The sequence below is a fragment of the Rhinatrema bivittatum genome, chromosome 6 (assembly GCF_901001135.1).
Source record: "Rhinatrema bivittatum chromosome 6, aRhiBiv1.1, whole genome shotgun sequence".
Lineage (NCBI taxonomy): Eukaryota > Metazoa > Chordata > Amphibia > Gymnophiona > Rhinatrematidae > Rhinatrema > Rhinatrema bivittatum.
Genome location: NC_042620.1, coordinates 1,588,283 through 1,604,450, shown reverse-complemented (window position 1 = coordinate 1,604,450; position 16,168 = coordinate 1,588,283). Strand labels below are relative to the sequence as shown.

The 16,168-nt window shown below is 49.1% G+C and overlaps 1 protein-coding gene across 2 annotated transcripts in view; it reads right to left on the bottom strand.

Moving 5' to 3' along the window:
• STK11IP (serine/threonine kinase 11 interacting protein) overlaps positions 1 to 16,168 on the bottom strand; it is a 272,418-nt gene that overhangs the window by 115,310 nt on the left and 140,940 nt on the right. For both annotated transcript variants that reach the window (XM_029604968.1, XM_029604969.1), the window contains exons 17-18: positions 10,915 to 11,107; positions 7,170 to 7,327 (exon numbers count right to left, since the gene is read on the bottom strand). In XM_029604968.1, the coding sequence (XP_029460828.1) occupies positions 7,170 to 7,327; positions 10,915 to 11,107 (351 nt within the window). The remainder of the gene's footprint in view (positions 1 to 7,169; positions 7,328 to 10,914; positions 11,108 to 16,168) is intronic.

The window sequence follows — 16,168 nt, the reverse complement described above, 5'->3', positions numbered from 1 at the left end:
GACCTTCCCACGATCCTCCTAGGAGATTTCAATTTGCACGTGGATACCTCACCACAGTCACCCGCCTGTGAAGCTTTCCTGTCCTCACTCGAAGCTATGGGCTTCCAACAGATAGTAAACTCCCCCACACACAAAGCTGGCCACACCCTTGACTTGATCTTCATCAACTCCTCCATCAGTGTGAACAGTCCACCATTGTGTACACCAGTACCATGGTCTGATCACTCCCTGATCAAGACCTTTCTTTCACTTCCTCAAAGCTCTTTGTCTGCGCCCCGTCAACCCATATCCTTCAAATTTCGCAAACCCTGTGATGTAGAAACCATCACTCTTGCATGCTCAGACATAGACAAACACATTGACCTTTCATCCCCAGATAATGCATTCTCCTCCTGGGTGAACTGTACGCTCAGCATTGCCAATAATCATTGCCCCCTAGTAACAAAGACTATCAATCCCAATCGCAAAAATAGAAAACCTTGGTACACACCTCTCCTCAGAAATCTCAAAACCCTACTCAGAGCCTCCGAAAGGTCCTGGCGCAAACACCAATCCCCTGCCACCAAAACCCTCTACTATCAACGCATGCATGAATATAGAAATTCCATCCTGCATTCCAAACGGGATTACTACGCCAAAAAAAATAAATGGTCTGCAATACAACCCCAAGGCCCTTTTCACCATGGTTGCTGACCTGACCTCTCCCATACACACACAACAACTAGCTAACTCCTCCACAAATCGTTGCAACGAACTAGCTCTATTTTTTAAAAACAAGGTATCTTCCATCACAGCACAGTTTTCGCACAATAACCTCAATATCTGTCTTCCCAATATCAACTCTCCAGTCTCCCTTTCATTGTTTGAGTCCGCTTCCTCCCTAGAAGTGGAGAACATACTAAAGAAAATGAAACCATCCACTCACCCCTCTGAAACCATCCCCTCTAAACTCCTACTATCCATACACAATGTGATCGCCAAACCCCTCTCAAATATTCTCAACTGTTCACTAGAGCATGGCACCGTCCCAGACTTTCTGAAACAAGCAATTGTGAAACCTCTACTTAAAAAATCCAACCTTGACCCTAACACTCTTTCTAATTACAGACCGGTGTCCAATCTACCCCTCCTAGCTAAAGTTCTTGAAAAGCTAGTGAACTCACGTCTATCCGATCACCTTGAACAGAACAACATCCTCCCTTCCACCCAATATGGTTTCAGGAAACACTTAAGCACTGAAGCTCTGCTCCTCTCCCTACACGATACCCTTATCAAAGGAATCGACTCAGGATCCTCCTATCTCATCGCATTACTTGACATCTCAGCTGCGTTTGACACAGTCAATCACGATGTCCTACTCAACATTCTCAGAATATTGGGATCACAGGCAAGGCCATTGATTGGATTCAATCTTATCTCCAGAATCGCTCTTTCACTGTCTCAATGGACAATAATGAATCTGAGCCCATCAGTCTTCCCCAAGGTGTACCCCAAGGTTCCTCACTCTCATCTACGCTTTTTAATATATACATGCTTCCCCTGACCACGCTTCTCACTAACCTGCATATCAAACATTTTATTTATGCTGACGACGTTCAGCTCATTTTCCCATTCTCTGACTCCATCCAAACTGCTTTACATAGCTGGGAATCCTGTCTTTCCTCAATCAACCAACTCCTAAAGGACATGCACCTTGCTCTCAACTCTAACAAGACTGAGCTTTTAATCATATCGAATAGACAACCACTCCCTGACATCCCTCTTGCTTACTCAGCTACCAACTTCCCTTCGCACACTCGCAACTTAGGAGCTACTATTGATAATCACCTCTCATTCAAACCATTCATCAAATCCATAATAAAGGATTGCTATTTTAAACTTCAAACAATAAAGAAACTCAGATCCCTACTACACTTCAACGATTTCCGCACAGTCCTCCAGGCTATTATTCTATCGAAGCTCGACTACTGTAATGCACTCTTACTCGGCATTCCTGCATCACACACCAAGCCCCTTCAACTCCTACAAAATGCCTCCGCTCGGATATTGTCAAACACAAAAAAAAAGAGACCACAATCACCCCCACACTTATTCAACTACACTGCTCCCTATACAGTCCACGAATTCTTTACAAAACACTCTCGATCATTCATAAGAGTCTAGTAAATTCTAACCTGAACTGGATTAACCCCCCCATCTCACCCCGTTCCTCCAATAGACCCACCCGCCCAGCACTCCAAGGAACACTCCATGCCCATTCTATCAAATCTTTTAAACTCTCCTCTACTATTAACAGAGCCTTCTCTCTTGCCGCACCCACCTTATGGAACTCACTGCCCCATGATATTCGAATAGAGACTTATATCCCCATTTTCAAAAAGAAACTTAAAACCTGGCTCTTTCGGCAAGCCTACTCCATTTCACCCCCTATTACATAAACCCCCATGTGAATTGTTAGATTGATATCCTGGTATGAACGCCTTTATGTCTGCTGATTCTGTACTGTGCACTTTCATGTATATAGTTCTAGTTATAATTATTATAATCAGCATCTCCCCATTGATGCTTGTTATATCTAAGGGCTCCTCCCGAAGATTATCTATATGTTACTGAGTTCACCATCTTTATTTGTTATATGTAAGGGCAATGCCCAAAGTTTTATGTTCACTGTGAACCGATACGATGTGCGAACGGATATCGGTATATAAGAAATGTTAAATAAATAAATAAATAAATAAATGTCCAGACGGTAATGTCTGGCAAAAGTGTGCAAAGATTTCCAAGTGGCTGCCCTACAGATTTTCTGTGGTGAAACTTGTTGACACTCAGCCCAAGAGGCCGCTTGCGATACAGTTAGAATGAGCATGAAGCCCACTAGGCCCCAGCCGCCTTTTGGCGATGTACGCAGAGCTGATAGCCTCCCTTCCACCACCGAGCAATAGTGGCCCTAGAAGCCTTCTGCCCCCTCCTGGGGCCACTCCACAGTACAAAAAGGTGATCTGACAGGCAAAAACGTTAGTTACCTCCAAGAAACGTAACAGAGCCAGTCACACATCCAATCAAGATAAATCTCTGGACTGAGGGGTGGAAGGGCCCGGAACCAGGAAGGAAGGGAGCTCCACAGACTGATTCAAATGAAAAGATGACACAACCTTAGGCAAAAAGAAAGAAACAGTTCTCAAGGACACTCCGGAACCAGAAATCCTCAAGAAGGGCTCTCTGCAGGATAAGACCTGAAGTTCCGATACCCGACGAGTTGATGAGATAGCCACCAGGAACATCTTTCAAAGTAAGATCCTTCAGCGTCATCCATTTCAAAGGCTCAAATGGCGACGTGCACATGGCCCGCAACACCAGACTGAGACTCCAGGAAGGACAGGGATTCCGGACGGGTGGACCCAGATGTTTAACTCCCCACAGGTAGCACACGACGTCAGGGTGCGCTGCCATAAGAACATAAGAAGCCAAGCGAACGCTGCGTATCTTACCCTGAAAACAACCCAGAGCTGCCACCTGAACCCTCAGGGAATTAAAGGATAAACCTTTGGCCAGATCAGCTTGAAAAAAGGCCAAGACATCGCCTACGGAGGCACGAGTGGGGACCACCTTGCGTTCCACGCACCAAGACTCAAAAACACCCCACACCCTGACATATGCCAGGGAGGTAGAGGTCTTTCTGGACTGCAAAAGGGTAGCAACCACCGCATCCGAATAACCCTTACTCCTTAAGTGTTCCTCTCAAAAGCTATGCCGCTAGACAAAAGCGATCTGCCCCTTACAAACACACGGGACCTTGTTGGAGGAGATCCGGCAAGCGGAAACTTTAATGGACCGTCCACTGTTTACCAGGTCTGCAGACCACAGCTGCTTCGGCCATTCCGGCGCTACGAGGATTAGGTCTCCTCGGTGGACCTCTACTCTGCGCAACACCTTGCAGATTAGCGGCCACGGTGGGAACATGTATAGCAGTACATCCAATGACCAAGGGATGACTAGAGTGTCCACCCCTTCTGCGCTCATCTCCTGACGCTGACTGAAGAACCTTGGTGCCTTGGCATTGCGAAAGGTTGCCATCAGATCCATGCAGGGGTGGCTTCACCTCCTGCATATAAGGAGAAAGGTGTCCTCAGACAGCACCCACTCTCCGGGATCCAGTTGGTGCCGACTCAGGAAGTATGCCTGAACATTGTCCGCGCCCACAATATGAGAGAGTGCTATCCTTTCCAGATGCAGTTCCACCCAAATGATCAATTCCCGGGCTTCCAGGGCTACTGCTCTGCTCTTGGTGCCTCCCTGGTGATTTATGTAAGCCACTGTTGTCGCATTGTCCGACAGGACCCTTACCGGATGGCCCCGCACCAGGGGAAGGAGAGCCTGAAGAGCAAGGCGCATGGCCCTGGTCTCCAACCAATTGATTGATCACGAGGACTCCATCTTTGACCATTGGTCCTGGACTGATTTGCATTGGCAGATCGCACCCCAACTGGAAAGACTGGCTTCCGTGGTCACTACTATCCAAGAGGGAACCTCCAGGTCTACTCCCCTGCGAAGCCTGTTTGGGGTGAGCCACCAGGTGAGACTGGACCGCGCAGATTCTGTAAGCGGAAGCTGAAACTGCTCGGAGATTGGATCCCAATGGGATAGCAAAGCTGACTGAAGAGGCCTCATATGAGCAAAGGCCCATGGGACTAAGTCCAGGATTGATGCCATCAATTCAAGAATCTTCAGATAATCCCAGACTCTGGGAATGCGCATGGTCAACAGCAAGCGAACTTGAGCCTGCAACTTGTGGATCCACTCCTCGGTGAGAAACATCTTGCCTGACCTCGTGATGAAGAGGGCCCCCAGGAACTCCAAGGTCTGGGAGAGAACTAAATGATTCGTGGCCAACTTGACTATCCACCCCAGGGACTGCAAGAGGCACAGGACTCAATCCACTGCCTCCTGACAGAGGGACTCTGATTTTTCCCGAATCAACCAGTTGTCCAAATAAGGGAGCACCAGAACTCCGTGCTTCGAAGGGCAGCTTCCATCATCACCATTACCTTGGTAAAGGTCCTGGGCGCCGTTGCTAGGCCAAAAGGCAAGCGCAAAACTGGAAGTGTTCCCTCAGAATCATGAAACGGAGGAATCTTTGATAGTCGAGCCGAATTCCAATGTGCAGGTAAGCCTCCATCAAGTCCAGGGATGCGAGGAACTCTCCCATGAACCGCTGCGATTACTGACCGCAACATCTCCATGCAGAAGTGCAGCACCCGAAGAGTTCTGTTCACCTTCTTCAAATTGAGGATTGGCCAGAAGGCACCTGCCTTCTTCGGTACCACAAAGTAGATGGAGTACCTGCCTGTCCTCTGATCTGCTGGGGGGTGCCGGCACTATGGCCCCAGTTCTTGGAGGAGACGGACAGTGGCCTGCATGGCTAACAGCTTTTGCTGGTATTTATTTTTTATTTTATTTTATTTAAAAACTTTTCTATACCGTCATTTAGTAGTGCACCATCACAACGGTTTACATTTAGGCACGAAAGGTTTGATAGTTTTCCAAGTTATCCAAGCAGTGCCAATATTTTACGGTTACATTGTTCAATAATATACTCTAATTGAAAAGTGGGTTGGTAAAAGCATGAGGAGACGAGAAAACGATCCCTGAGGCCAAGCAAACGCTAAAGCGTAACCTTGACTTATCACATCCAAGACCCACTGGTCGGATGTAATCTTGGTCCACTCCTCGTAAAAGAGACACAGCCGACCCCCTATTAGCGGCACTGAGGAGGGGACTGGCCTCGCCTCATTGGGAAAGCTTTGCTCTGCCCATGCCCTGGGCAGTACCTTCTCTGCGAGGCCTGTGACCTCGAAAAGGCCGACTCCAAGAGGGTTGCCTGCCCGATGGTTGTCTGGATAAAGAACCTGACTATCTAGAGGCCCGAAACCTATGATTTCCCTGAAACAGAGGATGAGAGGTAAAGGAAGGCCTCACCTTGCGCTTATTTTCAGGCAACCTGTGAACTTTGTTCTCCCCCAAGGATTTAACCATCACCTCCAACTCCTTATCAAACAGCAGCTTGCCCTTAAAAAGCCGAAGCTTCGTGCCGAAGCAAGCATCCCCCTAACAGCTGCTCCGATGGGTCCCTCCGAGGCACTGCTGGGGAGGCACTCCGAGCAAAGGCCGATATGCGCAACCGTGTGCATGCGGCCCCTCAAACAGCACAGGCCGCACCACGCGGCATGGTCCAAAACCCCAGACTGAAGAAGGCAGCGCCGAAAAGAGCAGGGGACCCGATGGAAACAAGAGCTGCAAGAGCAAGGACATGCCGAGCCTACCTGCAAAAACAAATTTTTTTTTTCTTTTCAACACCCTTTATCGAGTGCCCAGCTGCAGGTTCCTACTGTCCCCTGGCAGGTGAGTGAACTGGGCTTCCCAGTGTCAACCCTAGCGGCTGCTTGAATGGGGGCGCACGGCAAGGTCTCCGACCCTCTGCCCGGATGCCTCAACTACCAGAGGGCATGGTCCCCCCCAGGACCTAGCAACCCTCTGGGAAGCTGTAGACTTCAGAGGTCCCAGATCTTCCTATTCTTTTTTTTTTTTTTTTGAAACTCAGACTGCTGGGATTTGCACCTCCATCTGCTGGAGACAGAGAAATACTGGCAGTCTGCAGGTGGCATCTCAACTTAACTGGCAGTGTCAGTCAAAAATTTCTCTGTCTCCATCTGCTGGAGGGGAGGCAAAACCAGCTGTATGGACTGATCCGGGTACATACAGGGAATGGGCAATTACTGCATGGGGTGCAGGGCTAGGGAGAAAGATCAGGTGTGATAACAGGCTACGAGGCCTGAGGAGAACTGGGCAATCAAAGAAGCAGGGTCGGGGAAAATAAAAAAATAAGACAGGTGTGGGGGGGGGGGCAGAATTAGGAGGGCTTAAGCTAGCAAGGAGATGAGTGTGAGGCACAAAACTGGACTGGAGGATTAGATGGTTTGCATGGTGGGGTGTGAGCAGATCTAAGAAGGTATCAGGGGCACAGGAGGTAAGAGTGATGGGGATGCATGATGGGGGCAAAAGAATCAGGAAATCATGTAAGGGGGTGGAGAATCCGGAAAGCATAGGCTAGGGGGAAAGTTAGCGGGCTGGAGAGGTGGATCATGAGAGCCCATTCCCATTCAAAAACTGACCGAAGGATTTCCAACAGTCTCTGCTTCCTGGAAGGCGACATTTGCAGGCGGCAGAGGTGTGCTGGAACGTTCTTCCTGCTTCAGATCTGGGGGTAGCAGCACGACGTGATCACTGGCACAGGATGGGCAGACACTGGAAGATGCATCAACCCCTACATCTGCAACATATTCACACAGTCTCTCACAACTCGCACTGAGGAAAAGCAGCTTAAAGCCTACACATTATAGGAACTTGCTCTATCTGCTAAATGAATAACATATATAGGCCAGAGCTATAAAGAGAAGACACAAATTAGGCACAGACCCCCCTCACCCCACTTCATACACACCTCTGTACAATCCCAAGACAAAAATACACTTACACTTTGAGTGATAATGTCTTCAATGCAACTAATATTAGACAAAACCTACAGACCAAAAAGAAGCACCATGCACATGCAACGCAAACCCTTTGGCACTTAGCACATTTTTTTAACTTCTTTTTTTAAATTAATTTATCTTTTATTGCCTGCTTATGAACTTAACCCTAGAAAGGGTTGTCTGGGATAACCCAAATGCTTCTGAGAATTTTCTTAGCACTTTCAGAATAAAGGATGAACGGTCATGATCTGAAGGTGACGGAGCAAGGATGAGGCGATGATGGGTGCCTGGAAACAATCAAGCAGCAGAGGTGATTGCTCATTCTTTGATTCCAAATGCAAGCATGCTTGGAAAAGATACAAAGGTGGTAAACTAGTTTTGGTAGAGAAATGGGAGTGAACGTGATGTCTCTGTTGGTTCGGGAATTGTACAGTACCAGGAATGGTGGAACACCAGAAAGAGTTTAAAAGGGATTTGGAGAAGTTCCTGGAACAAAAGCCCATAACACTGAAACGCTTCTGGTTGGTGCTGCCTAGCAGGCGAACCCACTAGTCCCACACTGACAGCTGGCGGACGTGCCCTGTGGTGGAACAGGCTGGAGCTTTGCATATTCCAGCTGCCTCCCCGCAGGTTGAGCCCTTGGGTTCTGGCAGCCATCAGGTGTTAGGTGGGTCCCCCTAGGACGGTTGAGAGCGCAAGATTCCAAGGCCAGGCAAGGGTCTGGGCAGGCAGCAGACCCCAGACAACAGGCCAGAGGTCGGGGCAGGCATTAGACAAGGTAAGATTGGGTCCAAAGCAGGTTGTCAGGTCCCGATGGCAATCAAGGAATGGTCAAGTCCGAGCCGAGACTAGGTCAGAATCTGGGAAGATAAGCCAAGAAAGACTGATACTTCATGCATATCCAGCATAGCTCTCTGCTTCAATGGCAGGGGGAAAGACTGATACTTCATGCATATCCAGCATAGCTCTCTGCTTCAATGGCAGGGGGAAAGACTGATACTTCATGCATATCCAGCATAGCTCTCTGCTTCAATGGCAGGGGGAAAGACTGATACTTCATGCATATCCAGCATAGCTCTCTGCTTCAATGGCAGGGGGGAAAGACTGATACTTCACTTTCAATGCATGTCCAGCATAGCTCTCTGCTTCAACGGCAGGGGAGAAAGACTGATACTTCACTTTCAATGCATATCCAGCATAGCTCTCTGCTTCAATGGCAGGGGGAAAAGACTGATACTTCATGCATATCCAGCATAGCTCTCTGCTTCAATGGCAGGGGGGAAAGACTGATACTTCATGCATATCCAGCATAGCTCTCTGCTTCAACGGCAGGGGGAATGAAGAAAAGTGGATCTATATACAGATAACAACCAACAAGGACTGAATTACATAGTTTGGGAAAACAAATAAGCATGGGTGTAGCTTGCTTATTGCGGCAGTTACTACCCCTAACTTATTAAGCCTGATACTACACATAGATGCAGTTCCAACACTGCTCTCTACATTAATGGCAGGGGTGGAAGGGAAATAGAACCAAAAGGTTACTAAGGGCCAAGAGTAACAGATAAGTATGAGAAAAAAGCAAGTGCGAAAGCTTGCTGGGCAGACTGGATGGGCCGTTTGGTCTTCTTCTGCCATCATTTCTATGTTTCTATAAGACAGCACAAACACAAAGATCAAACAAGACAAGGAAGGACACGACAGAACTGGGGCAAGCCATGAGAAACACAGGAACATGACAAGAAGCGGGAACAAGGCAGGGCCACAGGAACACAAGACCAAGACAAGAAGTCAGAACTCAGGAACACAAGCAATGAGCACTGAAGAGGAAAGGCATTTCAGGAGACCAGTTGCTGAGGCATCATGGGAGCATCCTGTGAAGACTTAGGGAGAAGTCCATGATGTCATCAAAGGGCGCCTCAGGGACTTTCCTGCCGTGGCCCCTTTAATAAACACTGCAATTGCTTAAGGGGAATCTGAAGGAGCAGCGGTCGCCGACATTGCAGACCACACCGGACAGCACCGGAAGGACAAAGGCAAGAGGCTGGTTGCAGAAAGCGTCCAGCTGTGTTGTGGCAGTGCTCCCAGGTCTGTGGCTGCAGGGGTAAGTGTAACCAGTCGTGGTGGCCTGCAGTAACCGGCAAACATAACAGTATCCCCTTCCAGAGTCCCCCTTCCCTGTCTTCTGGGCTTGGGTTTCCTAGGGAATCACTGATGGAGCTCATATATAAGTTGAGGGGCTTGAAGTTTGCAGACTGGCTCCCAGGAATTCTCTTCGGGCCGATAGCTTTTTTCACACAATGAGATACTGGAGTTGGTTCCTGACACTCAAAGAATCTAGAATTTTTTTTTACTTCAAATTGTGTATCCTTCGTGGTAATGTTGGTGGGTTTGAATGGTGGTCTGGATAGCCAAGACAGAACTGCTGGCTTTAGGAGTGAGGTGTGGAAGACATCGTGCACCCAGAATGTGGGAGGAAATTTTAAATTGTAGGCCACACTCCCCAACTTGACGAGCTATGGGGAAGGGTCCCACGTATTTTGATGCAAACTTATGTTGCTCAGTCACTCTGCCTGTAACTCATGGAGATGGGCTGTAAGGTCCCTTACGTTGCTCAGTTGCTCTGCCTGTACTCAGAGATGGGCTGTAAGCTCCTCTATGTTGCTCAGTTACTCCGCCTGTACTCAAAGATGGGCTGTAAGCTCCTCTATGTTGCTCAGTCGCTCTGCCTGTACTCATGGAGATGGGCTGTAAGGTCCCTTATGTTGCTCAGTCGCTCTGCCTGTACTCATGGAGATGGGCTGTAAGGTCCCTTATGTTGCTCAGTCGCTCTGCCTGTACTCATGAAGATAGGCTGTAAGATCCCTTACGTTGCTCAGCTGCTCCGCCTGTACTCAGAGATGGGCTGTAAGCTGTAAGCTCCTCTATGTTGCTCAGTCGCTCTGCCTGTATTCATGGAGATGGGCTGTAAGCTCCTCTATGTTGCTCAGTTGCTCCGCCTATATTCATGGAGATGGGCTGTAAGCTCCTCTATGTTGCTCAGTTGCTCCGCCTGTACTCAGAGATGGGCTGTAAGCTCCTCTATGTTGCTCAGTTGCTCCGCCTGTACTCAGAGATGGGCTGTAAGCTCCTCTATGTTGCTCAGTTGCTCCGCCTGTACTCAGAGATGGGCTGTAAGCTCCTCTATGTTGCTCAGTTGCTCCGCCTGTACTCAGAGATGGGCTGTAAGTTCCCTTACGTTGCTCAGTCACTCTGCCTTATTCGTTGAGATGGGCTGTAAGTTCCCTTATGTTTTTTAGTCTTTCTGCCTGTATTAATGAAATTGGGGTCTAAACTCTCTCATGTCTCTATCCAGTCCCTAAGATGATGTCCATAGTTTCCTTACCAGAATCTCTTTCTGCACATTCAGATTTACTCCAGCTGTTCTCACCAATGTAGAAACTCTTCACCCCAGGCCTTAGGGGCTGGCTGAATTCTGTCTTACACTTTAAACATTGAAGTTTGACAGGTTCCTTACTCTCCCTGTCCACCCTCTCCAGATTCTCTTCCAGTGCTGGGTTCAGAATTTGCAACAGGCTCTGCAGACAAAAGAGAATGTATGAGTCACATAAGGGTCCTGGGAAGGAAATACAGCATGAGCAACACTGAACTGTACTAAAGAGAAACTATGACCCCAGGGGAAAAGGTACAATACCTGCAGCAAGTTTTCTTTCAACCTGACCTGTAAGAGGTGTAGGCAACATTTAACAAGTCATGGGACAGGAGCCAGCTGATATAGTGTATCTGGATATCCACAAAGCATTTCACAAAGTCCCTCATGAGAGACTTCTTGGGAAATTAGAAAGTCATTGGATGGGGGCAGTGTCCTATTGTGGATTGCCATCTGGTTAAAAGACAGGAAACAGAGAATAGGGCTAAATGGTCAATTTTCCCCAATGGAGGAGTGTGAATAGTGGAGTGCCTCAGGGATCTGTTCTGGGACCATTGCTTTTTAATATATTTATAAATGACCTGGAAATGGGAACGTGTGAGGTGATCAAATTTACTGATGTTACAAAATTATTCAAAGTTGTTAAATCACAAGAGGACTATGAGAAATTGCAGGAGGACATTGCAAGACTGGGAGACTGGGCATGCAAATGGAAAATTAAATTTAATGTAGACAAGTTCAAAATGATGCACTTAGGGAAGAGTAACTCAAATTATAACTACACAATGCAAGTTTTCATAGTAAGAGTCCCCACTGAAGAAAAGGCTCTAGGTGTCATCGTTGAAAATACATTGAAATCTTCTACTCAGTGTGCAGCAGCAACAGCCAAGAAAGCAAATAGAATGCTAGGGATTATTAGGAAAGGAATAAGAACCTGCCATACTGGGTCAGACCAAGGGTCCATCAAGCCCAGCATCCTGTTTCCAACAGTGGCCAATCCAGGCCATAAGAACCTGGCAAGTACCCAAAAACTAAGTCTGTTCCATGTAACCATTGCTAATGGCAGTGGCTATTCTCTAAGTGAACTTAATAGCAGGTAATGGACTTCTCCTCCAAGAACTTATCCAATCCTTTTTTAAACACAGCTATACTAACTGCACTAACCACATCCTCTGGCAACAAATTCCAGAGTTTAATTGTGCGTTGAGTGAAAAAGAACTTTCTCTGTCCTAGGAGAACACCTGTTACAGGTAAGCAACTCTGCTTTCTCCTAGGACAAGCAGGATGGTAGTCCTCACAAATGAGTAAATACCAAGCTACAGACTGCTCTCCAACACAAAAGGGGACCAAGAGATACCAACCAAGAGCCAACAGGCACAACCACCACTATGCTGTTAGCAACAGATGGGGAGACAGCCTGAACCCAAACAACGGGCCCTAGGTGAGGAGAACTGGGTTCTACACCTTAAACAGATTCTGGAGGACAGACTGGCTGAACCTACCGTCACGTCGGCTGTCCTTGTCCAGATAGTAATGGGATGAGAATGTGTGGAGAGAACTCCATGTCGCAGCCTTGCAGATCTCCTCCCTTGGAACTGCTTGTAAGTGGCCACAGACGTTGCCATAGCTCTGACAGAATGAGCCTAGACATGACCCCCAAGATGCAGGCCCGGCTGGGCATAACAGGAGGAGATGCAATCTGCTAGCCAACTGAATAAAGCCTATTTGGTAACAGCAACCTCCAATCTAGTCCTGTCAAAAGAAATGAAAAGTTGGGTGGACTGTCTGTGGGCTTCTGTGCGCTGCAGGTAGAAGGCTAAGGTTCTCTTGTAATCCAAACTATGCAGGGCGTGCAGTAAATCATGCATAGCATCCGCACTGTAAGCGATCACCGCTTCCAGGTGATCCGCCTGCTCCGACTCCCCCTCAGAGAGACCAGCGTTTGCCTGGAGATTCTGGGCCCAGCGCAGCCCAGCCCGCAGCGCAAAATTACTGCAAATGGCCGCCCGGACTCCTAGGGCGGAAACCTCAAAAACTTTCTTAAGCTGCACCTCCAGCTTTCTATCTTGAATATCCTTGAGCGCTGTAGCGCCTGTGACGGGTATCGTAGACCTCTTCGTCACCGCCGACACCGCTGCGTCGACCCGTGGAAGGCGAAGAAGTTCCAAGGCCTCCTCTGGCAGTGGATAGAGCTTGTCCATGGCCTTACTCACCTTCAGGCCCAGCTCAGGAGTATCCCACTCCCGGAAGAGGATGTCGGACGCTGAGAAATGAAACGGGAAGGCTAACGTTGGACCAGCCAGGCCCAGTAACACCGGATCCATATTGGCCCCCTGCCGGGACTCCAGCGGTGGAGCTTCCACTCCTAGCTCCTGGAGTATGGCCGGGATGAGGGGCGCCAGCTCATCTCTCCGGAATAGGCGAACCACTTTCGGGTCATCGCCATCCGCCGCCAGAGTCCCTTTGCCGGCACCCGGCTGTACTGGCCCCTCATCTTCCTGTCCTTTCGGCCCTCCTGGGGCCCCCGAGGACGAATCCTCTCCCTCTGAGGAGGTGGACACCGTGTCCGAGTCTTGCGGAGCGCCCCGCAGCTGCCGCTTCTCCCTCGACGGGCCTTTCTGTGCCCAATCCCGAGTAGTCCTCTTCCGGGGCTGAGAGCGCTCCTCTGAGCCCCCCGGGGCCCTCGACTTCCTAGGCTTCTTGCTGGATTTTTTGTACTGCAGCAACTTGCGCAGCAGAAGAGTGAAATCCGCTGAAAACGAGGCCTCTGAATCAGAGGAGGCCTCCTCCATACTCCGGTCCGCCGTCGAGTCCAATCCCCCCGGGGGCCTGTAGCTGCGGTGATAGCGGGGGAGGCTGGCCGCCATTACCGGCCGCCTTCCTCGTGGCGTCCCTGACTGCCTCCAAGATGGCCGTCGTTCCCGCGCTAAGCGGGAACAGCTCAGAACCGCTGGCCTGCAAGTTCCCCGCGCGCGCCGGCAACCGCTGCGCCCGAGGGCGACTCCCCCGAGTGCCCTGCGACGGACCCTCGCCGCCGGTCACACAATTTGCACAAACGCCGTCGCGCGAGACCCGCGCACGCGGCAAGCCGTCCCTGTCGGCATCCCCAGTCCTCGGCGCTAGCACGGCAGGAGAGAAAAGGCTCCGAAAGCCAGAAACACCCGCCCCCCTCCCGCGAAGCGCCCCCCGAGAGTGAGCAACAACGAGAGAGAGATGGCGCAGCTGAAAAAACAAAACAGTCCCCGGCAACTTTTTTTTTATTTATTTATTTTTTTTTTTTACTACCGCTGTCCCGGGTCCTGATCTTCTGTTCCAGCGGGGGTGAGTGAACCGGGCTCCCCGGTGTCACCCCCGACGCTGCTGCCCAACTCCGGCTGGGTCCTCGACCCTCAGCAGCGGCCTCAACCAGGGGGGGATGGTCCCCTCAGAACCTTCCCACCCCCCTGGGAGGCTTTCGACGAAGGAGACTTTACTTATTTCTTCAGAATAAATTGAATCCTTTGTTTTTTTTTTGTTTTTTGTATCCTTTCCCTGACTAACTAAGAAAAACCCAACGACCCAGGGATCCCAGAGACTGTGGGTGAACCTGCCCCATCTGCTGGAGGCAGAGTAAGACTGAGGGGCTGTGGGTGGCACCTTACTATATGTAGGGAGCCCGACAAGTTTTGCTCTGTCTCCATCTGCTGGTGCGGAGTCACAACCCAGGTGTCTGGACTGATCCGGGTACGTACAGGGAACTTGGGGTGCGTGCAGAGGACCACCCTGTCGTGATTTATTTATTTATTTATTTTAGTTTTTTCTATACCGGCATTCGTGAGAGTATCACATCATGCCGGTTTACAATAAACAGGGGAGTGATAAAAGGTATAGTGAACGAAATAAATAACAGGTGCTGAACAAAAAACAGTTACAGTTACAATACAACAGGGATAAGTACAACTTGGAGCATAGAAAAAATGATAGGAAAATTAACATAATATAATGTTAATGATAAAACTTAGTATAAGGTAGATAAGTCACTAAGGCTTGGAACTCGCTAACCCTGCGCGCTGAAGTGACCGCCACCAAAAATAAGACCTTCCAGGTCAGGTATTTTGAGTCACAGGTGCGCAGTGGCTCAAAAGGAGCTTTCATCAGGTAAGTGAGCACCACGTTGAGATCCCAAGACACAGTGGGAGGCCTTAGGGGAGGCTTAAACTGCAGCAGGCCCCACATGAAGCGTACAACTATAGGCTGTACAGAGATAGGTGTACCATCTACATCTTGGTGGTATGCGCCAATAGCACTTAAGTGGACTGTAACGGAGTTGGTTTTTAAGCCAGTCTCAGAGAGGAGCAGAATGTAATTAAGCAGTTTTTGTGTGGGGCAGGAGAATGGATCTAGGCTCTTCTGCTCACAGCATACGGAGAACCTCCTCTACTTCAGTCCATAGGACTTTCTAGTGGAAGGCTTTCTATTAGCCACGAGGACCAGAATACATCATCAGAGAGATCAAGGGGCTGCAGGATCATCCTCTCAACATCCAGGTTGTGAGCACCAGGATCTGGAGGTTGGGATGCTGGAGTCTGCCCTGATCCTGCATGATAAGATCTGGGAAAGTCCCTAGACTAATCAGTTTCCGGAAGGCAACTCCCAAAGGAGTGGAAACCAGACCTGTCTTGGCCAGTAAGGAACTATGAGAATTATAGCCCCTCAGTCCTCTCAAAGCTTCAGAAGAGTTTGTTACTAGAGGAATCAGAGGTTTTGAGTAAAGAAGACCCTTGTATCAATGGCGAGCAAAGACGACTGAGGCTAGTTCGCCGTCTGACCTGTACAGGGAGCAGAATTGAGTAACCTTCCTGTTGTAGGGGGGCACGAACAAGTCCACATCCGGGTTTCCCAAGAGGCAGAATATCCGATTCACTACCCTCTGGTCCAGCGACCACTCATGAGTTCTGAAGGCCTGACTCACTCTGTCCACTATCACATTCTCCATACCGGCCAGATACATGGCCCGGACCACCATCCCATAGGACAGGGCTCAGGACCAAATTTGGACCGCTTCCTGACACAGGAGGTATGACCCTGTGCCTCCCTGTTTGTTGACATACCATATTGCTACTTGGTTGTTGGTTTGGATCAGGACAACTCTGTTGGACAGCCGATCTCTGAAAGCCCATACAGCATACTTGATTGTCCAGAGCTCCAGGAAACTGATTTGAAATCAAGC